The 27,368-nt window shown below is 40.4% G+C and overlaps 1 protein-coding gene across 1 annotated transcript in view; it reads right to left on the minus strand.

Annotated features, from left to right (window-relative positions):
* Positions 1-13,275, minus strand: part of LOC142465474 (transient receptor potential cation channel subfamily V member 6-like) — a 23,350-nt gene extending 10,075 nt beyond the window's left edge. Inside the window, exons 1-7 of the mRNA XM_075569433.1 lie at positions 13,125-13,275; positions 9,181-9,303; positions 7,682-7,822; positions 6,280-6,378; positions 5,544-5,716; positions 3,988-4,134; positions 2,684-2,890 (exon numbers count right to left, since the gene is read on the minus strand). Coding sequence (XP_075425548.1) covers positions 2,684-2,890; positions 3,988-4,134; positions 5,544-5,716; positions 6,280-6,378; positions 7,682-7,822; positions 9,181-9,303; positions 13,125-13,275 — 1,041 coding nt within the window. The remainder of the gene's footprint in view (positions 1-2,683; positions 2,891-3,987; positions 4,135-5,543; positions 5,717-6,279; positions 6,379-7,681; positions 7,823-9,180; positions 9,304-13,124) is intronic.
* Between the last annotated feature and the right edge of the window lie 14,093 nt (positions 13,276-27,368).

The raw sequence follows: 27,368 nt of genomic DNA on the forward strand, positions 1-27,368 counted from the left end.
AATAACATGACTCAAATAACCATAATATACACCCTTTAAGAGAGTTGTGAGCTAATATAGAGCAGGAAAAAAAGGGGGGGAAATGAGAATAATTAGACATGATTCAAAGTAGAGGCACATACATGTAGAACAGAACGTTATCAAAAGAACTAGGGCTATCAAATTCCATGGTCAGATCATTTAGGGTTACACAGTTCTTCATAGACACATTGGGGAGATTCTATAATATGTGCGGAACCGGATGTTTTCAGCTCAAGTCTTCTATTAAAGTAAATGGGGAATATTGACAGAAAGTGGGTAAATCATCCACCTCGCCCCATATAGAATCAGTTCCATAGGGGCTTATTCAGTAAGACGGAGATTTCCCGCGCTGTAGTTCTGGATTATCACTACTGCCGTTTACTTTAATAAGCCCCATAGAGCTATTCATTTGAGAAACATCATATTAAGACTATTTTAAGGAAAAGGTGGAATCCATACGTCAGAACATCCCCTCTGTTTCCTCCTACCATCCTACACCGCTTCCTAACTCTCCTCCTGCCTTCCTTTACTCTTTTTCCGCTGTCACAGAGGAGGATGTGTCGCTGCTGATTTCCTCTTCTCCCTCTACCACTTGCCCTCTTGATCCTATTTTCTCCCATTTCCTTAAACCTTTTGTTCCTACAGTACTATAATCCCTATGCTCACACACATTTTTATCTCCTCCCTCTACTCTTGTACCTTTTCCTCCTCCATCAAACATGGAACAGCTACTGAATACCATTTCTCAAAAAACAGCTAGCTTGACCCTACCTGTCTTTCTAACTATCGACCTGTCTCTCTCCAGCCTTTTGCCTCTAAACTCCTTGAACGTCTTGTATTCACTTTCTCAACACCTATCCTCTGCTAGATCCTCTACAATCTGGCTTCCACACTGCTCACTTGACTGAAACAGACCTCACTAAAATAAGTAATGACCTCCATGCTGCCAAAGACAGAGGTCATTACACTCTGCTCATATTATTTGACCTCTCTGCAGCATTTGACACCGTGGACCACCCTCTTCTCCTTTACATTCTCCATACTCATGGTATTCGTAACAAAGCTCTATCTTGGATCTCCTCTTACCTCTCCCATCGTACTTTCAGTGTCTCTTCTGCGAACACCTCCTCCTCTATTGATCTCTCTGTGGGGATATCCCAGGGCTCTGTCCTGGTACCTCTTCTCTTTTCTCTGTACACACTTTCTCTAGGTGACCTAATCACATTTCTTGAGTTTAAATATCACCTCTATGCTGATGACACACAAATTTACTTTTCAACCCCTGACCTTACACCTGCTGTACAGACCAAAGTTTCTGAATGTCTCTCTGCGATATCATCCTGAATGGCTCTCTGCCAGCTTAAACTTAACATGGCTAAAACAGAGCTCCTCATACTTCCTCCCAAATCTGGCCCTACTACCTCCTTCCAAATTACTGTTGGAAGTACTTCATTAACCCAGTAGCCCAAGCACGCTGCCTAGGGGTTACACTCAACTCCTCTCTCACATTCAAAACGTATCTAAAACCTGTCGCTTTTTCCTCTGACTCAGGCCCTCATTCTCTCCTGTCTCAATTACTGTAACCTCCTGCTGTCTGGTCTTCCTGCCTCTCACCTGTCTCCTCTACAATCTATACTAAACACTGCTGCCAGAATCACTCTACTCTTTCCTAAATCTGTCTGAGCGTCTCTCCTGCTGAAATCCCTCTCCTGGCTTCCTATTAAATCCAGCATCTCGCACTTAATTCTCCTCCTCACGTTTAAAGCTTTACACTCTTCTGCACCTCCCTACATCTCGGCCCCAATTTCTCGCTATGCACCATCCCGACTGTTGCGTTCTGCTCAAGGATGCCTTCTCTCTACACCCTTTATATCTAAAGCCCTCTCCCGCCTTTAACCTTTTTCACTGACTGCCCCACACCTCTGGAATGCCCTTCCCCTCAGTACCAGACAAGCACCCTCTCTATCCACCTTTAAGACCCACCTTAAGACACACTTGCTTAAAGAAGCATATGAGTAGCACTGTGGCTAATACTATACACATGATACATAAAGCTTGGCCCCCTGCAGATGCACTTACCAGAATGCCCTCCTACTGTCTCTGTACGTTCTTCCTACCTACCAATTAGATTGTAAGCTCTTCGGAGCAGGGACTCATCTTCTAAAATGTTACTTTTGTGTCTGAAGCACTTATTCCCATGATCTGTTATTTTTATTATTTGTTATTTATATTATTATGTCACGTGTATTACTGCTGTGAAGCGCTACAGTATGTACATTAATGGTGCTATATAAATAAAGACATACTGTACATAGATACATATTACACTTTGGAGCTAGTTGCTATAGTAAAATAATAAAAAAAATTACCTTCTATCCTTTGAAAGAGCATTTAATGCAGGGGTCTCAAACTCAGTCCTCAAGTGCCACCAACAGGCCAGGTTTTATGGATATCCCTGCTTCAGCACAGGTGGCTCAATCAGTGGCTCAGTCAAATACAGAGCCACTGATTGAGCCACATGTGCAAAAGCAGGGTTATCCATAAAAGCTGGCCTGATGGTGACCTTTGAGGACCGAGATTGAGACCCCTGATTTAATGGCAGTCAGGTTTGACGATTAACCCATTCCCAACCAAGTTGATGGCAAAATAACGATCGACTTACAGAAAAGCATTTTTGTGTCATGATTGTTACGTTGTCCATTTCCTCCGGAGTCTTTGGTTTCAGAGGGCGGAAAATGCTAACGGTGGTGAAGATGACCATGTATACAAGGTAGCTGAACATCCAAATGAGGAAATGTTTGTAACCGAACGACTTCCACTTCTGGTTCAGCAATTCTTTGACTGGTGTGACATCAACAAATTGACGGACCTAACCAACAATACAACCACGAGTTATAAAAAAAATTAAAATAAAATGCATTTCGACTCTGTAGCCAATTTTTTCTATTTATAGTCTTAGTACAGTATATTTTATTTATATTGTTAATTGCTTGAAAGCCAAGAAAAGAATAAATACTCTTCAGTGTATTGTTGTTCCCTCTAGCATGGAAGAGGTTAATTGTACAATATTAGGGTAATATTAAAGTTCATGTTTAATTCAGTTGGATTATGAGATTGCTTCTAGCTACGAATAGTTGATGACACAAACAGTTTTTCCTAAATTATAGAAATAAATATTTATGAGGTACTTATATTTGCTCTGTGCCTTCGGTGGGTTCCCAATTACTAAGTCAATGCTGTCTTAGAAATCCATTAATGTAACAATGTGCCGAAATTACATCTATCTGAGGAGTCCTTGGAAAACGAATCCTTTTACATGGAAACATTTAATCAAATGTGGCTTTCGCTGTATTAGTAATGAAATAAAACATCAGGTAGGTGTGGAAGAAAACAAGAATGCATCAAATGGCCCAATCAAGTTTTTCAACCAACACGTCCCACGCGAAGAATAGCCAATAATATCCTTTCTACGGTAATAATAATGGAATGAGAATGTCCAGAGGGCACAAATCTTTATTCTCTAGATAGGTGGTGCACTTATGAGCCAACAAAGCATAATATACAGTGAAAGTAGGCACACGCAGAGTGGAAATAATGAGATTAAATAAACCAGATTGCTTTAGGTAGTAATTGGTATAAACCTAGTTTCATGCCGCCAGCATTAATTGCATAAACATGTTTTGACTTATAAATAGGATGGAGCACAAAGGTGGCTCTAGAGTTGTGCTTATTACCACTTAGGGTTATTTTTGTGCTGGAAATCACAAGAACTAACTGTAATTCTTTTTTTAGTGGTCAATAAAAAAATGAATATAGTGATTATGGCATTATTAGGTGTTGTACTAATAAAAACCTGGATGGACTCCATAGTCCAACAGCTTTTGCCCAACTCTAGCCAAGTGACAAGTCAAATGTTATACAGTCTACATGAAAGGAGCACAAAATAAAGTAAAAGTGCATATTTACCTGCGGCTTCTGGCTAGAAGTTATAATGTCCAAGACGGATTTCTGAGACATCCATGTATCAATATTTGTTAAGTCATAAATGCTGTATGAAATTGTGCCTATGGTCCAGTATATCTTCTTTTGCTTCTTGACAAGGTAATTAAACATCTGTATTTTTTATAAAAACACCACAAGTTAAGCCTGTGTTACAATTTCATAATCAGTTTCTTTCTGTGTGAAGACATTTTGCCCCGATTGTGTCATTATACCATATGAGGAGTGATTATATGGATACATTAGGGGACATTCATTTACATAAACATGTATTGAATGATCATACTTGTATCTTTAATAATGCTACTATTTCTAAAAACAAAACAATGATGTAACATGCAAACGTAAAACAAGCAGATAAAAGCTTACAGGAAATCAGATGTGCAGATTAAAAAAATGAATGATGAATGACAAATTATTACTTATATATAGAAAATGAATAAAGCACTCTAGCAAAATTGATAAGATTCCCGTGAGGTTATTACATTATTAAGAGATGGCATTCATTTTCACTCAGTATTCTGTATTGTGCTCTGTATGGTACATATCTTTAAACCAACAATATTAGAAAAGTAAAAATCAATGTTTACAGGATTTGTTTTAAGACTTGTATTTGGAAATATATAATTCTTCACTGAGAATAATTTAATGTGAACCGCATTCTGTTGCATTTTATGCTTGGTTTCCCTTTTTACTATCCCAGCCTATTCCTCTCTGTAACGTTACTATACTAGGTTATAATGTATGACCCTCCCGTGCATTGTTGGTCAACAAGCATCTCACAGGCCACATGCAGCCTATGGAAGCTTCACCTGGGACAGCACAGATGCAGCCCCTTGCATTGTGTGACCTCCCTTTGCGATCCCGGGAGGTCCCGCCAAGTCAGGCGTGCAGAAGGCATCACAGACTTGGCTGATGTGTACAGCTGCAGGGTGTTAAGAGTCATGTGCAGCCAATTTGAAGGCTCAAGGACCCCTATGTGGCTCTTGATAGATATGTTGCATACCATTGCTCTAGTATACATAAAGGTTACCATTTTGAGTAAATCAATATTATTTCTACAGGAGATAGCACATACAAATAAACTACAGATCTCTGTCTTTGCCCTAAGTATTACTTTAACATTCAACATTTGCAAATAAAAAACAACTGTTTTATCAAGACAATAAAATGCATGTTGGAAGTATAGTAGTTAAAAAATGTTTGTTTTTTTCTTATAGAAAACCCACCAAACATTTTTTTTTTCACACCAGAGAAAATCTAAAAAGTCGCAGAGAAAATGAAAATAAGGTTTACTGATTTCCGCAGTAACAATAAATATTTGAATGTGTTCATCTTTGTCAAAATAATTTTCTGGCCAAATGTCTCCCCTACTTGGTTCGGATAAATGTGTGGAAGCACACTGCATTATTCATGCTCTCATAACAAAATGAGACTTCAGAAAGTAACAGAGTAACAGCTAAACCAATACGCATAGTTAGAAGAACAAGTATAATGAATAATTGAAGAACATTGTCACTAACTTCGATGTCTCCCTCATTGGCGGCCAGTGTTAATGGAGTGAAGCCATCATTATTTTCTAGATGTGCCACACGATGAGAATCCTTGAGGGACACTAGCGCTAAGATCACATCATACATATGACAGGCCAGTTCTTTATTCTGCTGAAGGACCAATACATGAAACACAGTGTTTCCTAAAACAAATGAAGACAGATTTAGTAGTACACTGAGACATTTATTTTGCTGAATATTTATGTTTACAAAAAATTGCTTTTTTTTCTATTTTTAATAATCCCGCTTAGAAAACATTTTCACTTAAACATGATGTACAGAAGGCAAATGGCATTCTAATGACAGGTCATAATACTACAAGTATGTTTTGTAAGTGTGACATGTAAGAAGAATTTTTTTGGGAAAAAAAACCTATACAATACTATTATTGACAATATACCAATAAAACATTAAGACTATAGGGGGATATTGATTGAAGTCTCACAATTGAAAAACAAGGGCACAACCTGGCAACTGAATTGCAACAGATTTATCACAGACAACAGTTCAATTGCTATCAATAATACTCAATAATACTCTTCTCCTTCAACAAATACGGTGCTGTTTTTGCATTGGTTTGGCACCAATTTTGCAGCTATGGGACTTGAGGAAATACAGCCCAAAATGTTGTAATGAATGGTAATTGCCATTGTGTGGTTGTAGATGACATCAGGATATTCTGTATTTCGCATATTCTTGGCTTTACCTAGTGAGTCTTGGGCATCTAACGGTGCTCCATGCTCCACAAGAAGCGCTGTGATGTCTTCATTTCCTGTGCATGCTGCAAATGATAATGGGTATTCACCTGGCAGTGTCAAAGAAATAGGATTAGCCTGAGACAACACTGATCAATTTAGTTATCTGCCTATCACCTGGCAGAGAACTCTGGCTATTCTGTATTTCAAAATCTACAGATTCACCAATCAATAGAATTAAATAATTTATATTAGAATAATATTTATTCCATGACTATTTTCTATGGCTGGGTCCTCAGTGGCCGCTGCGGCGTGCGCTACGGCGTGCGTTACAGCGTGCGTGCCACACACCACAGCACAGCCCTCTAAGGGAGAGGCCCCAGTGGCGGTGTGTGTGTGGGCGCACAAAGCACTGTGATGTGTACACTGGCAGGGAAGACAAGAATTTTGTACTTTTGTGCTAACTCCATCCCCAGTTTGACTTAGGGGTTTTGCTCTTAATCAAACCCATATTACAGGCGGTAGATGTAACTTGTAATACCAATCTAGCCCCCTTTAGATGGTGTTATTTTTTTTTGCGTTTTTAGAAGCGGTTTGCATAACGGAGCTCTGGGAATTGCAGTTGACATTAAAAAATGTGAGTTGGAGGCTTATTTGACCAACCTAATCGGATTGGCAGAGCCAGAGTGAAACCGTTTCTACAAAAGCCATTTAGAAGCGGTTTCCATAACAGAGCTACTCGAATAACAGTTGTGGGCAAAACATGCGAGCTTGAGGCTATTTTGACAAACCAATCGGATTGTCAGAGCAAGAGGGAAACTGCTTTTAAAAACGTTATTTAGACGCAGTTTGGACATGCGAGAAGGGCTTACAGAATAGCAAAGCACGCCAATCCGCTTCTAAAGGGCACTTTGGAAGTGCTTTGTCACACTTCAGAGCTACTGGAATAGGTCCCTGAATCTCACAGGAAAAAGTAGAAAATCTGTATGTAAAAACTTCCAGGGTCATACACCCGTAGAGTGCAATAGAAACATGGAGAAGCCACAAAGATGTATGGAATGGAAGAATTAGAGGCAGTAAGACAAAGCAAGAGAGATGTGCAATATCTAAACATGGTAAGGAAGGAAGATGTTGGAGAAAATATGAAGATGAAAGGAAAAGAGAAAAAGTGGAAGGAAGGAAAGACGGTAAAGACAGTAATATAAGGGAACGGGGTAAAGGTTTTAGCAACAAACCTGAGGTCACCCAATAGAAACATCTGAAGAATCGTTCTTTATAGTCAAAGCTTAGGGCCAAAAACATACCACCCAATAATCCCCCAAAGAAAACCAATCTGATCTAATGAGTTTACAGATGGGAATACAGAAGATGTGCAATTAAATTGATTTTAGTACACAGTGGACGAAGGCTTACCAAAGTAGCAAACACATTCGGTTCCAAGTACAAAACAAGTGCCAGTGGCTCGAGAATTCATAACGTCCGCACCATAATTCAATAACTCTTTAATGGTTTCTATATCTTGCTTCAGGATGGCTATGTGAAGAGCAGTTTCACCTAAAAAAAACAAAACACAGCAATAAAGCATATTGTAAGTTGTCTGTGTTTGAAGGCAGAGGAGGGTACAAAAGAAATGCATGGAACAAGGGCACAAGGAGGATGACAGAGAGATTACATAAATCCCATAATGTTTCATACATGCAAACAATAAGCCCCCAACTACATTGTTTGGTAACCAGACTGGCCCCTTTATTTATGGAACTCGGACAGCTGGTTCTATTTAACATTGCTTTCACCTAGCAGCCCATGTAGTCACTGATATTCATTTGAGACTGATTAGATTGTAAGCCCTTTGGAGCAGGGACTCCTTTTCCTAAATGTTGCTTTTATGACTAAAGCACTTCTCCCCTTTATGTGTTATTTATATTATTTATTATTTATATGATTGTCTTGTATATTACTGCTGTGAAGCGCTATGTACATTAATGGCGCAATATAAATAAAGACATACATACATAGATACTAAGTCAGCTATATATATATTTTTTTTTTGTCAGATATATTCCTGCTATAACATAAATCATTTTTTATATCACAGCAGTAATCTAAAAAGTTCTGAAACCACCCAGTGTATGGATTAGAACTGATTTATATGTGAATCTGCAATACAACATTTCAGACGTTCCCCTCTGAGCAGCACGACTTACAAATCAGTCACTAAAGAAGTGATAGTCTGAACCTAGGAACCCTTGGGGAATCGTAAAGAGACAATCCAAGCAACGCTTAAAAAGAAAAAAAATAATCTTTTTTTTGTTTTAATATGTGCAGGCTTTGCTTACCTTTATTGAAAACGAATTACCTAAGCTGCAGACTGATTCGTTCTCCCATGATCAATCAGCAAAATCCTGCCTCCCAGGGCTCACTAAATGGCTGCCTTTCAGTTTCAATCAATCTGTCAGTCAGTGTATTTCAGCAGCTACAATGTATTCTTATATTACTAAGGTAACATTTTCTGTTGTTACAGCTTGCAGCTCAAACTGCTGGAAATATTGGCAACAAATTATCACAAACAGAAAAGTGTTACAAAGATCTTGCACTGCTGGGGAGGTGGGCTAATACAGGCTATAGAATTCAAAGGCTGTTCAGTATATTACAACTCATTAAAAATAGCATTGAGTTGAATAATATATATTTTTAAATGCAGTAAGCATTATCTAATACTACAGCACTGATAAAAAGAAAACACACATAGGATATTGCTTGGATTGCCTTTTTAAATGGTCGCTAATATATTGGGAATCCGAAATATGACATACTTACTATAAAAAAATGATTGGAATCCATAGAAAAGGGTAACAATGTAGACAATACTACAAAAGCAACATTTTGTTTTAAATAAATGCCCCCAACCATACCTTTGTACATATTACACATCATGGGCTCGTTGATTAAAGGTGATACATGATCTAATATCACTTTGGTCACTTCCTTATTTTCATTCAGTATAGCCGTGTGTAGAATTGTTTCTCCCAGGTTCCCTGAACAACAAAACTATATCAGTCTCACAAGCAAGAACCATATCAGACCTGTGGCATAGAAGACATTAAAGATGCACCCTCTCTATCCACCTTTAAGACCCATCTTAAAACCCACCTCCTTAACGAAGCATATGAGTAGCTCCGTGGCTGATACTATACACCTCATACATCGATCTTGGCCCCTTGCAGACGCACTTACCCAAACTTCCGACTGTCTCTGCACGTTCTTCCTACCTACCAATTAGACTGTAAGCTCTTTGGGGCAGGGAATCCCTTTCCTAATGTTACTTTTATGTCTGAAGCGCTTACTCCCTTTATTTGTTATTTGTATTATGTGTTATTTATATTATTATGTCACGTGTATTACCGCTGCAATGCGCTGTGTACATTAATGGCGCTATATAAATAAAGATATACACACAAATGTCACCCCCCCCCCATGTTCCACTGCTTGTTTTTTTCTTCTGTTTTCCTCTGATGTCCTCTACTGCTCTGCTCATACCTGTTCCATCTCCCCCTCCCCTGAGGCCCCATTCAATATGCACCAAGTGGCTAATGCCCGGTTAACACTTCACTAACTCCCGCATTACAGAGTAAGTTACTGTATCAATAACTGTGTGTAACCTTGCATGTTACTCTATTGAAAAGGGGTCTTTAGCTCTCTCAGCTTCCACAATTTCCCCCCAAATGTGTATTTATTTGGATCATTCCCAGCACTGTAAAGCACACAGGAATAATCAGCACCATTACTCTGGGCTTATTTCCACCCAGTGGTATGGTCACAAGTTAAAACCTTTCACAGCCCATAAGACCTGAGGGGAAAATCCAACCTTTTGAAAGCTCTGCTAGCTATAATGGAATTTACATTGATTTCCTTGCTTTAACCCCTCGGAGTGCAGCACTACATATTGTTCTGACCTCTGAAAACAATCTTAACGCCCTTTTCCTGCACTGAATGGATATCAGTAGCTAGGAAGAGTATAATTACCAATGTATCTGTTGCTAGGCACACTTGAGTAGGATAGGGGGTGCTCAGCTCCAGTCCTCAAGCCCCCAGCAATAGGTCAGGTTTTCTGGATATCCCAGCTTCTGCACCGGTGGCTCAATCAGTCCCTGCTTCAGCACAGGTGGCTCAATCAGTCCCTGCTTCAGCACAGATGGCTCAAACAGCCCCTGCTTCAGCACAGGTAGTTCAATCAGAGGCTCTGACTTGGACCTAACCTGTCAGGGGGTGTTGAGGGCTGGAGTTGAGCTCCTCTGGGGTAGGAATCAAAGTGATGTGGGTACAGATTAGCACGGGCTCCTCTCAAATAATTCCGTCACTGAGTTGCATTCTTCACTAATCCTGATGGCATTTCTTTACATTTCAAACTTTTCACGGCTTGCATTTGAGAAATATCCAGCGGTGAGGGCCAGAATATAACATTGCAGCCAGAGAGCTGGTTTTACGTAGAACAGCAGATTCCATTATTGAGATGTTTTACATGCATTTTCTGATTTGTTGAACGCTTTGGAAAATTGTAATATTAGACTTGGAAAGAAGCTGCTGACTTTCTGTATTGCCTTAGGAGGCATTGTTACAAAAGATGTGCCAATGTTTGCATACTAGGTGAAATATGCCTCTTCCCCCCCCCCCCCCAGCAAGTTTTGTTGTCAAAATGGCAGTTTACCAAAACAAAATTCCACCCAGTGTTAAAAGTCAATATGCAGCAATCTAGACCAGTATTTTTCAATATGAACCCTTGGGTTCCCTGGGTATCCCTAAAGGGTTCCCTGTAATTTTCTGGTAATTTGAAAATTGTATCAAATACAGAAGAATGTACAATGCATCTGATCTCAGACGAGCTATTAGAAAGGGTTGGGGTTCCTTACAATGCATCTGATCTCAGACGCGCTATTAGAGAGGGTTGGGGGTCCTTACAATGTATCTGATCTCAGACGCGTTATTAGAGAGGGTCGGGGTTCCTTACAATGTGTCTGATCAAAGACATGCTATTAGAGAGGGTTGGGGTTCCTCAGAATTTCACTTAGGGTTCCTTAAGCAAAAAAATATTGGAAACAACTGATCTAGACCCTATATTCAGGTTACATGATTCCCAACCAGGGTTCCGTGGAACCTGGGGCTATTTGAAGCAGTCTCAGGGTTCCTCCAATGGACCACAGACCCCCCTGGGGGTGTTTTTTTTTTGGTATTTATTTTGTAGGGTGAATTGAGAGAGAGTGGGGTAATTGACGGAAGGTAGGGGCGAGTGAGAGAAGAGAGGGGGGCAGGAGGGAGTGAGTGAGGAAAAGAGGGAGTAAGAGTGAGACGCAAGGGATAAATACATGCGAGGCGGGAGGGGGGAGAGTTCGTGAGACGGATGGGAGAGAAATACATGGGTAGAGGGTGGGAAATAGAGGTGGCTCGTGAGGTGTGAAACGTTGTGACTGACCCCTGTAGGACCTAATATGTGTCAGCCAAATTTTTCAAAATACTTCAAGGGTTCCTCCAAACAAAAAAGGTTGGAAATCACTGCTGTATATACTACAATTTGCAACAATCTTGGGATAATTAGAATTTTGTTGTGCCATTTGAATTGTTGTTCAATTTAGCGAAAACGCAAACTTGGACAAATGGTGACAGTTTCACAAAGCCCTTTTGAATACATTCACACGTCTCTATTTGTAACCAGATACTTCAGAACTGGTTTGATCTCTGCTTCATTTACTTCAGGGGGAGCCGCTGAGAGGGGTCCTACTATAAAGGGAAATACATTGTAATGTTTTGGAATCAACTTAGTTCAGATTTTAATTAGAGAGCATCTTGTTTTCCATATTTTATTTGGGTTTATTTGGTAAATAACAGCTTTGAATATGCATGTAGTCCATCATACTTTTATAGAATAACCACACGGCTTTGAAGGAGGAGGGGCAATTTAAATCTGATGCGTAATGTCTCTTTCTTTCTCATTTCCCAATAATAACGTTCCTCTGTCTCAGGGGGGCTCTACTCAGGTCCTCAAGTCCCCCCAACGGGTCAGGTTTTCAGGATATCCCAGCTTCAGCACAGGTGGCTCAATCAGAGGCTCAGTTGAAGACATAGGGGGTGATGCACTAAGCAGTGATAAGTGCTTTTAAGTGAGATAAAAAGCCATTATAGCGTGATACTGCCTGCTGTGAGATTCACAAAGCAGTGATAAGTTTTTTAAGTGAGATAAATGCCTTTATAGCGCGATACTGTGTTCTGTGAGATTCACAAAGCAGTGATAAGTGCTGTTAAGTAGCCATTATAGCAGGTTACTGCACTGTTATCACTGCTTTGTGAATCTCACAGCAGACAGTATCACGCTATAAAGACAGTTATCTCACTTAAAAGCACTTATCACTGCTTTGTGCATAACCCCCTGAGCCTCTGATTGAGCCACCTGTGCTGAAGCAGGGACTGATTGAGCCACCTCTGCTGAAGCTGAGATATCTTGAAAACCTGGACTGGTGGGGAGGGGGGTTGAGGAGTGGAGTTGAGCCTGCCTGCTCTATCTGAGACCTGAGAAAATAGTCAAATGTAATATTCTGATATCCATTTAGGCCACAGTGCAATTATAGGGTGTTTTTTTATTTTAGGTTGGAGGAACTACCTGCTCCCCAGTGCATGTCAACAGATTTTTATACCAGCTTGAGCAGTGGCCCTCCGTACCTCCAGACAAAATAATTGCCCACCCCTGTGTTAGAGTATGCTTGAATATAACAGATGCCATAGAGTTAGGCTGCATATTATTATAAATGTCTTATGCATAGGGATGTAAGTTAGTTAACCAAAATTAACAAGGGAAAATAAGGGTCACCTCTAACGAACGGATCAACATCTTTTCTTTGCAGTAGGGTCTTCATTGCTAAATGGTCATTTGTTCTGGCAGCTTTAAACAGGACGCTACTATACCTAAAATAATATGACATCATACTGACATCAGCGAAACAGTCAAAATATTCTTCCATCAGGTACACAAAAAAAACGACGAAGATGAATGGGAAACGTTATTTTGCTTTCAGAGTTCCTGCAGAGCAGAAATGTTTATGATTTTGGCCTTGCTGCTATATTTATTGATAGAGGAATTGGAAATGCAACCTTGAAGAAAATGCCGTGATCAATTATTCCCCCTTATAGAAGATACCATTATTCCAAACGTGCTGTGAGTCAGGGCTAACCCGAAAGCGACTTTTCAAAAGGTTCTCGTAATAAATACTAGGAATAAATATTAAATCCTAGTGCGGTAAAGGCCAAACACACTTCAGGTGTCTCTGATATCACTAGTTGTGCGAAAAAGGCTCATGTTATAAAGTCAAAAGACTTTCAAGCTGATATTGCCCAATTCTTAGGAGTCATAATCAAAGATGCTACATTACAGTAGTTAGCGTTGCATCATGACCACATTTGTCCATCTCTACCCTATTCACCGGTAACATTCTGGTAACCCTTTTAGTCTAGTGCAGTTTTCTCCAAGCAGGTCGCTGAGGAGTCCTGGTGTGCCGCAGCTCTCTGCCAAGGGTGCCGTAGCATACGAGAGAAATGCTGTGCTCGCTGCGTAGTGGCCATGCTCAGGGACGGCCCATGCTGTAAGCAGTAAGACACAGCCTAGGGGTGGCATGTCTCAGGGGGCGGCAAGAGGGAGAGAGTAACAGCACTGCTGCTTTCTCTTTTTATTTATTTATTTAAACATATGTAGGATTGAAGCAGGGGGCCTCTGGAGCTGAATCACACTCCTTTGGGCTCTGGGGACCCCCTGCTTCCTGAGATACTTACCTCCTTAGGGGGTGCCGGTATCTTCTGCTCAGGTGTAAAGCTCCCAGTCACATGTCTATGACATCACGGCTTCCTATTGGCCCATGTGATGGGACATGTAAGTAAGGAGGTAAGTAATTAACTGGGGTTCAGCTCTGGGGACTCCAAGCTTTCTACGGGGGGGGATGTTTGCAGGGGTGGCATCTTTAATAGTGCTTGCCTAGGGGTGGCACACACACTAGGGATAGACCTGCTGCGTGCTGCCTGGAGACGTACAGTAGAAGGTTGCAATCCGCCTCCCCTCTCTCAGCCTGGTTGAGAGGAGACTAAGTGCTTCTCCAGATCCTGTGTGGCTGACATATCTTAGGTGTGGCCATTTTGTGGGGAGGGAGTGTTATGTTCTCAGTTGCCTTACACTTAAACACTTCACTTCTTCCAAGTACATTTGATAGGCAGAGGTATTTATAAATGAACCGTATTTATTTAGCATAACAGAGTATTTATAGTTTTGCCTCAGGGGCTGCATAGAGCTGTGTCTAAATGCCACAACAGCAGGTTAGAACGCTTCCTTCCAAGATGGCTGCCATGTTACATCTTGTCTACCTCAGTCCTTTCTCTTAAATGCACTGTACTTGCTTGTACTGTTGCAGGAGTGGCCAACACCAGTCCTCAAGGGCCACCAACAGGCCAGGTTTTTAGGATATCCCTGCTTCAGCACAGGTGGCCTAATCACTGGCACAGTCATTTTAACTGAGCCATTGATTGAGCCACCTGTTCTGAAGCAGGAATATCCTGAATACCTGGTCTGTTGGTGGCCCTTGAGGACAGGAGTTGGCCACCCCTGGTTTAAAGCCAAACACTACAAGGAGAGTGCTTTGTGTATCGAGGGGGGAGTTGTGTGGTGTAAGAGAAGGGGACAGGGGGTGAATGTGGAGTGTATGGTTTAGAAAGAAGGCGACGGTGCTGTGTGACAGAGGGAATAAATGTGGTGTGTGTTGAATAAAAAGGTGTGTATGATGTTTAAGGGTGAATGTGGAGTATGTAAGTGAGCGGGGTGGGTGTGTGCAAAAAGGGGACGAGTGAGGTCTGATGAGCAGAGGTGCACTGATATTTAAACAATCCTACAGGGTGCCACTGATCAAAAAAGGTTGAGAACCCCTAGTCTAGTGACTCTCATAATGAGGAGCGCACACTTATCCTATACACAGCGAGGAAGAAAACAGAGTGAAAATAAATGTAAAGTCATTGAAATACTGCTCCAAGCCCCACAATTGTCTGTACGCATAAAGTCATAACTGATATGAAATATCCCCATGGAAACCAGAACAAAGGATTCTAATTGGGAAGTTAGCCATCTTTTCAAAACGTAATTTCAGGCATGCAAAGCGCCAAGCAATATATACTGTAACAATATGTTATCGTGTTCTACGTCCCACAATTCATCTGTTAGTTGGTGTTGGTTTATGTGATTAGCGTTACGATTTACATTGCATACCCAACATACTTTTCCGATTCATCCATAGTGACGACGATGCGGATACAGTCCCCCTCTCTGGGAAGGAAAAGAAAGACTATAACATGCTTATCATCAGTGGGTACTGATCATTCTGATGCCTGCTAAGGCTGTTACGTTACCACCTGTAAAAGGCGCAGCAAAAAATGAGTATTATTTAGCTCAGGGGCGGCCAACTTCAGTCCTCAAGGGCCACCAACAGGTCAGGTTTTCGGGATATCCCTACTTCAGCACAGGTGGCTCAGTCAAAGACTGGGCCACTGACTGAGCCACCTGTGCTGACGCAGGGATATCCTAAAAACCTGGCCTGTTGGTGGCCCTTAAAGACTGGAGTTGGCCACCCCTGATTTAGCTTCTTTTTTTTTATGATTAGTAGAGATTTGCCAACTGTCCAAAATGCATTCAATTTCCTGCTAAATGTTTTGCCGAGCCTCAATGGGATGATAATGTTGCCAAATGGTCACGTTTTTCAGTGATATCACCAGACGATGAGTGAGGTTTAGTGCGTGTGCCGTACAGTATCTGTTGTCTCACCATTGGGAAAATGTAGTGATTTTAGAGGGCTTTTGCAAATGAGCATAAATTAAACAAAATTGCGATGCACATTGGTGAGACTCTTGCGAACTTCGACTCAGCTGTGGATTTTTTCGCGACTCAAAAAGGCACATTCAGAATTTTTGGGAACATTTTGCACATCTACCGATTCGCTGGCTGATCTGGGTATAGGTTTGTGGTAGGTAAGCAGCGGATAATTGCCGTTTGGAACATTTTAGGAAACAAATGCATCTTTACTGAGCACGCACTTTACAGACAAACTCTCACGGACTCTTTCAGCTATCCCATTGGCTTCAATGGAGTCTCACTGAGACAAATGAGCACTTTTCAACTCAAAAACATTTTGTGATCTAGAACCCGCGAATCTCCCTAATTGACATCTCTGATTTTAGTTAGTGCTATCTCTACTTTTCTTGCCCATCGGGTGGTGTGAATAACTCACAAGTGAGTTAATGCAGTTTTTCTTATTAAATCATAGGGTACAATCTCCCATTCAATCAACTTATACAGTTAAATAGTTGATGAGGTTAAAAAAAAATCCATTAATGTCCATGAGGTGTTCAATGCTAAAGCTCACTCCTGGACAGATGAATCTCTCATTCATTCATGGTAGCCTGCGTACGTTCAGTGAATGCATGAATGAACTAAACAAAGCTTGCAAAAAGTGATTAAATGAGAGCTAGCACCAGGTGAATAAATGAATAAATAAGTTCCTGCACCAGTCAAAGACAGAAATGAGTAAGAGGCCCATCGTTCGATGACTGAGAGATTAATTATTTCCTTCCGGAAGGCCATTATGAACAGAATAATTTGGTAAGCAGAGGTCGTTTCGATGCATATACACAATGCCCCTTCACACCTAAGGTTCCGCTACTGATGTTCTCAATGTTTAATCGATTTGGTTATTTTCTTGATTTTAGCTATACAACTGCAAATACTGGGTTACTTTGTCATATATTTACATTTAAAGTATACTACTGCATGGAAATGATTTATGCTCAGTGTATAATACTCATTTGTACCAATGTGCTTGTTTGTTCTTCGTCAAGAGCAGACGTTGTTGATACGTTGTTGTCTGTTAAATAATAATTCACAATTTATAAGGAAGGCGTCAGAAACCAACAAATCCTGACAATCTCCTGGTCTGTATTCTCTAAGGCAGGGGTGGCCAAGTTTAGTTTTTGACTGAGCCACCGGTTGACAACCTGTGCTGAAGTAGGGATATCCTTAAAACTTGACCTGTTGGTGGCCCTTGAGGACTTGAGTTGACCACTCCGACTCTAGAGTATATCCAAGACTTTATACAGAAGAGAGAGAGAGAGAGAGAGAGAGAGAGAGAGAGAGAGAGAGAGAGAGAGAGAGAGAGAGAGAGAGAGAGAGAGAGAGAGAGAGAGAGAGAGAGAGAGAGAGAGAGAGAGAGAGAGAGAGAGATTAAGAGGGGGAGAGAAGGGGGTGTGAGATGGGGGAAAAGTGAGATTAAGAGGGGGAGAGAATGGGGTGTGAGAGAGATGGGGAAAAGTGAGACAAAGAGGCGGAGATAAGGGGGTGTGAGAGATGGGGGAAAAGTGAGAAAAGGGGGAGAGAAGGGGGTGTGAGAGATAGAGGGGAGAGGGAGAGAGAGAGAATGGGGGGGGGGGGGGAAACTCGCAGGGCCGTTGCTCAACAAGCTGCACCCCGGGAAAGCTGTCGGCGACTGATTCTATGCATTTCCGCAACAAAAATTTTAACAAAAACTACATGTTTTATCGATCATATTACAAGTTACACGGCTGAAGTCTCCTGCAATGTCAGTCTGTTAGGAAGCTGCCAAATAGGTTAGCTATTGCTTCTTTAGATGTGTAACTCAATGATTAACCCCATAGAATATCAAGGTTGTTAAAATTAAGCACATAAATAGTTAACCAAGTATAACAATAATTATATATTATATTACATAGTCATTAATATTGACAAGTATTTGATGACTTGGTAATGCAACTAATTCCACGTTTAATAAAATAATTCAACTATTGCAATTGTCCAGCATAAACTTAGTTATAGTCCAATCTTTTAAACAGTCAATAAAAATGACAAAAAGGGGCAAATTATAGAGAAATAATGTTTAGTTTTGATATTTATTAATCTAATAATTTCTCTTTAATTTTCTTGCTAACATTCATTAAATGTGCAAATCCGTTTTCCATGAAGCAACATAGATTTCGCATCCTCGCCATAAATCTAACATATATATATATATATATATATATATATATAAATAAAAGTAGTTTTCTAGGAACATGTTTTTTGCATGGATACATTAAAATAGCTGAATCGTGGACTTGCTATTCTAAATAATATCACACATCAATAAACGGTATTATTTATAAAGAGAAACAAATTCTTACTTGAAAGTTTAGGCTTCAGGTTGAGAACAGGTTGTCTGTCATACTGCAGATAAATGTCTGGATTCAGCCCTTTACAAGTGTCAGATCTATCCACCCTGCTATTGTCACTACATGGAAGTTCGTGAGAAGGAGGGGTCACAGAGGCCTCTTATGTTTTCTTTCTAAGAACTGCTTTGGGTCTCAGCCCTGATCAGTGCAGCTTTGCAATGTCTGCGTCATCAATTCTTCAGTGCCTATATCTAGCCCCGGGTTCGGCACATTGCGGATCGGGTAGACAGATTGTTGGGGGGGGGGGGGGGGGGGGGCTGGGATTGACCCGGCGGTCTTGGTACACGTTGGCACCAATGACAAAGTTAGAGAAAGATGGAGGGTCCTAAAAAATGATTACAGGGATCTAGGCCAAAAGCTTAAGGCAAGGACCTCCAAGGTAGTATTTTCTGAAATACTACCAGTGCCATGCGCTACCGCAGGGAGACAGTCAGAGGTCAGGGAGGTTAATGCGTGGTTAAGAAAGTGGTGCAAGAAGGAGGGGTTTGGGTTTTTAGAGCACTGGGACTCCTTTTCTGAGAGGTGCCATCTATATTCTAGGGACGGATTGCACCTCAATGAAGAGGGATCTTCTGTGCTAGGGGGGAGAATGCTAAAAAGGTTGGAGGAGATTTTAAACTAGGATGGAGGGGGGAGGGGAATGAAACAGATAATGAACTAAATGGAATAGATGAGGATACAAGGTGGTATGGAGGTAGAATGGGGGCAAGTGCAAGTTTGACAAGCAGTGAGACACCCATAGTAAATACAGATAATACTAGAAAACTTCTAAAGACTAAACAAAGTGGGCGCAGAAAGGAAGGAGCAGATAAGATAATAGTACAGGCTGAAAAAAAACTGAAATGCATGCTTGCTAATGCAAGAAGCCTGACAGATAAAATGGGGGAGCTTGAATTAATAGCTGCAAGGGAGCAGTATGATATCATAAGCATTACTGAAACATGGTGGGATGAAACTCATGACTGGACAGTTAATTTAGAGGGTTATTCTCTTTTTCGGAAGGATCGGACAAATAGAAGGGGGGGTGGAGTATGTTTATATGTTAAACCGGATCTAAAACCTATTATAAGGGATGATGTCTATGAAGGGAATGATGAAAATGTAGAGACTTTGTGGATAGAAATTAGCAGTGAAGGTAAAAGTATAAAGAAAATGTTTGTGGGAATATGCTATAAACCACCAAATATCTGTGAGATTGAGGAAGCTAAAATACTTTTGCAAATTGAGAAGGCATCAAAACTGGGTCATGTTTGCATAATGGGGGATTTTAATTATCCAGACAGACTGGGGCAATGAGATTAGCATTACAACAAAAGGGAACAGGTTTTTGGGGGTGCTTAAAGACAATTATACGACCCAAGGAGAGGGGCAGTTCTGGATTTGGTCATATCAAACAATGTAGAAGTAATAACAAATATTCAAGTCCTGGAATTATACGGCCCAGGAGAGGGGCAGTTCTGGATTTGGTCATATCAAACAATGTAGAAGTAATAACAAATATTCAAGTCCTGGAACATTTGGGTAACAGTGATCATAACATGGTCTCATTTGAAATAAATTATCAAAAAACAGATTACTTGGGTTCAACAAAGACCTTCAACTTTGGAAAGGCAGATTTCAATAAACTGAGGTCTAATCTAGTAGTAATACAATGGGATGATGTTTTTGCAGGGAAAAAATGTAGAAGATAAATGGTCAGTCTTTAAAACATTGTTAGAAAAGCACACTTATCAGTGTATACCCTTGGGTAATAAGTATAAAAGAAATAAGTCAAAACCAATGTGGCTAAATAAACAGGTAGGGGAGGAAATGGACAAGAAGATAGAAAGCGTTTAGATTCTTTAAATCAGAAGGGACAGAGACATCGTATCAGAATTATAAGGAATGGTACAAAAATTGCAAAAGGGCAATCAAATTAGCAAAAATGGATAATGAAAAAAGGATTGTAATAGAAAGTAAGGTCAACCCTAAAAAATTCTTTAAAGCTGCAGTTCAGTCTTTTTTTTAATTTTTATTTATTTTTTTACTTCAATAGTTTCATGTGGGCAATCTCTAATTACCTAAAGAATTGTATAGCTGCAGGTCAATTCGTTCTCCATGTATTGATCGGCGAAATTTGGTGACATAATTAGTGAAGGGATCTGTTTATATTCTGCTTCAGTCCGTCAGTGGACATGTGCAAGAGGGAGGGCAGTGCTGACAAAGGGGTGTGCCAGGGCTTGTGACAGGACATGAAGCAAATGGCTGTTAATACATACATTAATATATACAAATATATTCAGGGACAATACAAGGAGCTTTCAAAAGAACTATTCATCCCACGGGCAGTACAAAGGACTCTGGGCCATCCCTTAAGGTTGGAGGAAAGGAAATTTCACCAGCAACAAAGGAAAGGGTTCTTTACAGTAAGGGCAGTTAAAATGTGGAATTCATTACCCATGGAGACTGTGATGGCAGATACAATAGATTTGTTCATAAAAAGGTTGGACATCTTTTTAGATGGGAAAGGTATACAGGGATATACCAAATAAGTATATATGGGAAGGATGTTGATCCAGGGATTCATCCGATTGCCAATTCTTGGAGTCAGGAAGGAATTAATTTTTCCCCTTAATGGGGTTTTTTGTTTGCCTTCCTCTGGATCAATAAGTATAGATAGATGAAAAAGTATCTGTTGTCTAAATTTAGCATAGGTTGAACTTGATGGACGGAAGTCTTTTTTCAACCTCATCTACTATGTAACTATGTAACTATATGTTAGCTACGTACATTTCTTGTGCTTTCTCCATTCTGGAAATCTTCATTTGAAAAGTTACTGTATGAAGGATGTTTGAAATGATACACCAAATATTAAATGTGGCACAGAATAAGTCATAATGCCGAGTCCTTTTATTGTTTAGCAACTCCAATATATGATGGTTTGTAACACGATATATCCCAGTGCACCGAAGTCACGACTATACATTGGTACTAGGTAGAGCGTTGTCATTCAATAGTTTCTGGTTTGAAACACTGCAGCTGTAATGCAGCACTTCTTTGCTTTTTTTAAGGGTTATAGGATTAAACATGGGGGTTTTCAGAGCTGAACTGTGTTCATTTCAGCTCCAGGGACCCCCTATTTCCTTAAATACTTACCTCCATAGGGGGTGTCAGTAGCAGCACCGGCTGGGCTATCAAAATGGCGGATTTAAAGCTCTCGGTCATGTGGGCCAATAGGAAGCCGAAAGGTATAAAGTCACTGCTTCCAATTGGCCCATGTGACCGGGAGCTTTAAACCTGTGGAGCTGCTAGGTCTGTATCTCAAGAAAGCAAGGGGTCTCCAGAGCTGAAATCAATGGGGTTCAGCTCCAGAGACCCCCTGCTTCACATCTAGGGGGAACATTTTCTCCTTTAAATGAATGATCAAAGCATAGCTCAACCTGTGGGTTAGGGATTAGGGGTTAAATAATGAAAAATTATTATATTCTTTGTAAAATTCATTAAAAAAAACCCACACAGTTACAGCACCACTGGAGATCCGTTACCCTCACTTAGACTTTATTGATCAAAATAAATGTTTTGTAGCAGACCCCTTCAACATCAAAGGGGTTAAACTCTCATTAATTAAATAGTGGAATTGTCAATGAAAATACAGACTAAAATATCAAAATAGTTTTTGTATTCTGAAATACTTATGTACATATTATACATTTTACAGAAAGAAATAAAAAAACTACACAACTTTCAGTTTTTACATAATAGTTGAAAATTGGAAATGCGTATTCTGCATGGCCACAGTAAATAGTAGCCACAACTTTCCTATATTGCTTAGCAGCACCTAAAACAAGTCTTTAATCAGTCATATTTAAATCCACAAAGTAAACAAAAGATAATTATATTACATTTATACGAACAAAATAAAAGTTTGCATTACAAAAAAAAAAAAAAAGATATTAAAACACAATTCCAATGAAAGACCCTAATTTTATATCTGGTCCCCTATTCAAAACACTGCAAATATGTAGTTTGTGTGCTGGAGAAAAAGTTCAGCACCATTCAAATAAATGGGGTAACAATATTTCCTAGCACAGGGAAGAGAGCTTCACAGCATATTGGATAGATGCTTAAGCTTTTAAGAGAACTCTTAGGACCGACTACTCAAAGACATGTATAACCTGCACTGTGACTATGAAATAATGATATTACACATGCACCTGTCTTACTTTAAGACATCTGCAGTATGATTGGACAGTCAAACATTACAAGCCGTGTCAGGTCTTGCCCCGGCAAAGCAATTAGAATGTTATTATTATTTTCATTGATAGGTTTCATATTTTAGTAATATATATATATATATATATAATCAAAAAATAAATAGATGATACCATTCTGTGGCTAACGAAATGCTTTTATTTGTGCGACCTTTCGAGATATATATATATATATATCAAATAAAAAGATCACTTGTGCGCTTATAGTGACAGAGGTGCAAAGGTCAGGCTACGGTTGCTGGAAAAATAAAATTGAAGTGACTTCCAGCGATCGCGACCAATACGTCGCCCCGCGCTTACTATAAGTGCACGCAATGGCGGCAATGCATTTGTTTTGACGCGATGTCGCATCGCTGTCGCCGTCTAAGCGCAGCCTTAGACAGGTGTGCAACCCTGCCTTTCACCATTATCACCTAGCATGCAGTGCTTCCACTGCAAGGGATTCTGGGAAATGCTTGTGACATGGTGTGCTCATATGCATGTCATTTCCCAGTGTCCCTTGCTGCAGTGGAAGCACTGTATGCCAGGTGCTATACGGTGGAGGTTTCTTGTTGCCTTTTTTAAATATATATATATATATATATATATATATATATATATATATATATATATATATATATATATATATATATATATATATATATATATATATATATATATATATATCTCACAAGCTACACTTGTTGTGCCTCCCTTCCATATTCGGTAAATACTCTGTGTAGGATGTGAAAAGCGACACCTTGTGGTGTTACTGCATATATGCAACACCAATAAGAATTGCTGCTAATAATGGTTATCACACATGGGCAGTTGACATCTGATTTTTTTTCCCATAGCGCAATGCCAGCTACTTGGTGCTAGATCTGTGCAAAATATGCCCATTTTTCTTTGCCAATGAAAACTTGCAAAGTTTTACCAGTTGTCAAGCGGTTCTACCAGTAACAGATCAACTTCATTCCAAAGGGTGTAAATATGTTTTTTGTAAAAGAGAAAGTTCAATTTCAGGGTCTGGATGTTGTTTGAATATAGATTCTTTCGCTAGAAGTTAGACAATTTCGAGCCAATTTTGTTAGAACTTTGACTTCTTTTGGTCAAAAAGGTCTTAACATTTTGTCTGAGGCAGGGGGCTCAACTCCAGTCCTCAAGCCCTTCCAACAGGTCAGGATTTCAGGATATCCCCGCTTCAGTACAGGTGGCGACTAAGCCTCTGATTGAGCCCTCTGTGCTGAAGCAGGGACTGATTGAGCCACCTGTGCTGAAGAAGGGATATCCTGAAACCCTGACCTGTTGGGGAGAGGGGGGGACACACGACTTGAGGACTGGAACTGAGCCCCCTGGACTAAGGAAGCACTTTGATGTTTTACGACTTGGGGAAGTCTGAGGGAAACTGCGCCTTGGCGAATCTGGGGAGATCTCTGCTAGGTGCATATTTGAAATGCAACAGGATGAGCAGCAAATCAAAGCGGGAGGGGGGTTCACAAAGCCCAGAGAATGGTTATTGACATCAACTGTGATTCAAATGCATAGCAGTTAACCACAGATCAAGCTCTGATACCCTTTGTGAAACAGGTTGATTTAAAATGGAACTTTCAACAGGATTTCATTATCTGCCAAGTCTTTGCAGTTTGTTTTTATTTTTGCACCAGCCCTGCTGGTGAGGACTAATCAGGAGCCCATCTACTTTGGACCATTATATACTGTAGTGTTAAGTGCTCTGCCAGTGACCTAGTAAATGGCACTGCAGACTAAGCACAAAGCAAGTCTCAGCTGCAGACAGTACTGTAAAAAAAAGCTGCACTGAATTACAGTACAACCCCTCTGCCATTCATATACACATCGTCCAGGACGGAACTGGAGCAGCCCTGTGATGCACTGCACCCGTGGGAACTCAATGTATTGTGACAATGTAAGTCCTACTTGTTTTTTTATAAACATCTAAACAATACACCTTTGTGCACACCAGCTCTACGTATAAAGTACCATCGTGCAATAACTGCCTTTGTGTTCAGCAGTCTAAAGGATCTGAGGTAAAGTATATTATTTTATACTTACCATCAACCTTTTCGGGTTGTCTACTTTTATATACAAGTGTCATTGCATTGGACCATCCAGTTTGCAGCTGATTAAGAAGCATGGTGATCTATATGCTAACATTTTAATCAAGTTGTATGTTAGCATTCAAGAAGCAGAACCAAACCCCATTGCACCATGGAAGCAGGTGCCATGCATTTGAATCAGTTACAAACCCAATGAGGGTTAGATAATATACGAGGCAATACTACAGACATAGGAATTAGTTTGGGGGTCTTCGCCCCATCAAATAGTAACCACCCTCCACTAATAACAGTTGTCTACGGCAGGGGTGGCCAACTCCAGTCCTCGGGGGCCACCAACATGTTAGGTTTGAAGTATATCCCTGCTTCAGCACAGGTGGCTCAATCATCCTGACTGAGCCACTGATTCAGCCACCTGTACTGAAGCAGGGATCACCTTAAAACCTGACCTGGTGGTAGTCCTTGATGACTGGCGTTGGCCACCCCTGGTCTTGGGTAATGCAACAAAGTGAAAAAACTAGGCACCCATTATAAAGCTATATTGTACATATATTGGATATTGCTTCCTATATAATTAGCCAACATTACATTCCAAGGTTAAAAAGCAAACACACATCTTTTCTTATTTTTCTCATGAGTTTTAGATGGAATAATTTCTATGCAGAAAGTGTTGATCTTGTGGGTGCAACGTCACCCCCAGCTGCCTACGCCATCTCTGAGTGTCACTGGACACATTTTGCATGACATTCTCTATCTCCCTTTACCTGCATCATGTCCTTTTTTCTCCCGTCTGCTCTACATTTTGCCATCAGGATGTGACAGTGGAAGAGCTTCAAGAATACCAATACTTATCTTTCCAACCCCAAGTGCTTTAACAACATAAGGGCGTTTGTGGTTTATTCTCTTGTATTGTATTTTGGGTCCTGGACCGGTAGTAATAATAAAGAGCACTGTTAATTGCAACTCTTTATAATTGCAATAACACCCTCTAACCAGCCCACTCTCCTCGCTTTCTGGGTGGTAATGAAGTTCTTTGGTAGGAGTCTCTATGTATTTATACTCTACTACACCCATGCACCAGCAATAGTTTTGCAGTGTTTTATACATAACAGTCAGACATTTACTCAACCAAATCGCTTTAACCAAATGTGAACTTTAAAGTGGCAATCCAAACCTGGCAATGTTTTTTTAGCGTGTATATATATATATATATATATATATTTGAAGCAGGTGTTCTCCAGAGCTGAACCCCATTCATTTTAGCTCCAGGAACCCCTGCCTCTGGAGGTACTTGCCTCTGAAGTAGGTGCCGGTAGCAGCTCTCCTCGGCTAGCAGGAATCGTGTGATGGCCACTGTTTAAAGGTCTTGGGCCAATAGGAAGCAGTGACATCATCGGTGCGGCTTGCTATTGGCCCATGAGACGCAGGAGCTTTAAGCTTGAAAGCCCCGCATGCTGAGCCAGAGCAGCTACCGGCACCTACTTTGGAGGTAAGTATCACAGTGTCCCCAGAGCTGAATTTAATTGGGTTCAGCGAAAAGAAAAAAAAACCCTGCTTCAATGCTATATATAAAAAATGCAAAAAAAAAAAGTGCCGGCTTAGATTGCTCATTTAACTTTCATTAATGCCATGTGTGCCACACAACATTTCTGACCACTAAAATAGAGAAATATTTAAGAAATGGTTTAACTCAGGCCTGCACAACTCCAGTCCTCGAGGGCCGCAAACAGGCCAGGTTTTCAGGATTTCTCTACTTCAGCACAGCTGGCTCTATTAGTGGCTCAGTATGATTGAGCCAGCTGTGCTGAAGTAGGGATATCCTGAAAACCTGGCCTGTTTGCGGCCCTCGAGGACTGGAGTTGTGCAGGCCGGTTTAACTGATACTTTTAAATGTACAGCAATGAAAATATCAACATTTGAAGGCATGGTTCTATTATCAGGAATCGGACAATACAATCCAAATAGAGGCTAAGCCAAGAAAGGTTTAGGTTTGTTGATGGTACACTGAATAAATAAGTGAAAGATTTTTCAGTTCAAACAGTATGCGGTCCCCTTGTCCACTTTGATCATGTTAAGGCACTTGGCGGAGTCTTTCTGTGATTCCTGCACCTTATGAGAACCTAATAGACTCTTTCTTTTTTTGATCAGCGGGATAGAATGGAAAAGTGAAAGTGAATTATTGGAGAGTTTATAAATAATAAATACAGAAGCTGCGTGTAAGTGTACTGGCTTGATTTCCCCCCTGGCGGAGAAGGGTACTTATTAAAATGGCAGCATGACAAGGGCATATGTCACTGTTTTACAAAAAAACTAACAAAAAGGAAAGGAGTTCAGTGAGCGACAATACTCGGTACCGTACGCTGCAGGGTTTACAGTTAAAGTAGGGCCTCTTTTTCTCCTAACCGTTTCTGCTTTCACCACTTACAGTCAATGTGCTACTGATGGCTTTAATAAACCACTGAAATCGTATTAATATAAAGCCTACGTTATTAAAATAAGCATTAC

This window comes from Ascaphus truei, chromosome 14, assembly GCF_040206685.1.
Source record: "Ascaphus truei isolate aAscTru1 chromosome 14, aAscTru1.hap1, whole genome shotgun sequence".
Taxonomy (NCBI): Eukaryota; Metazoa; Chordata; class Amphibia; order Anura; family Ascaphidae; genus Ascaphus; species Ascaphus truei.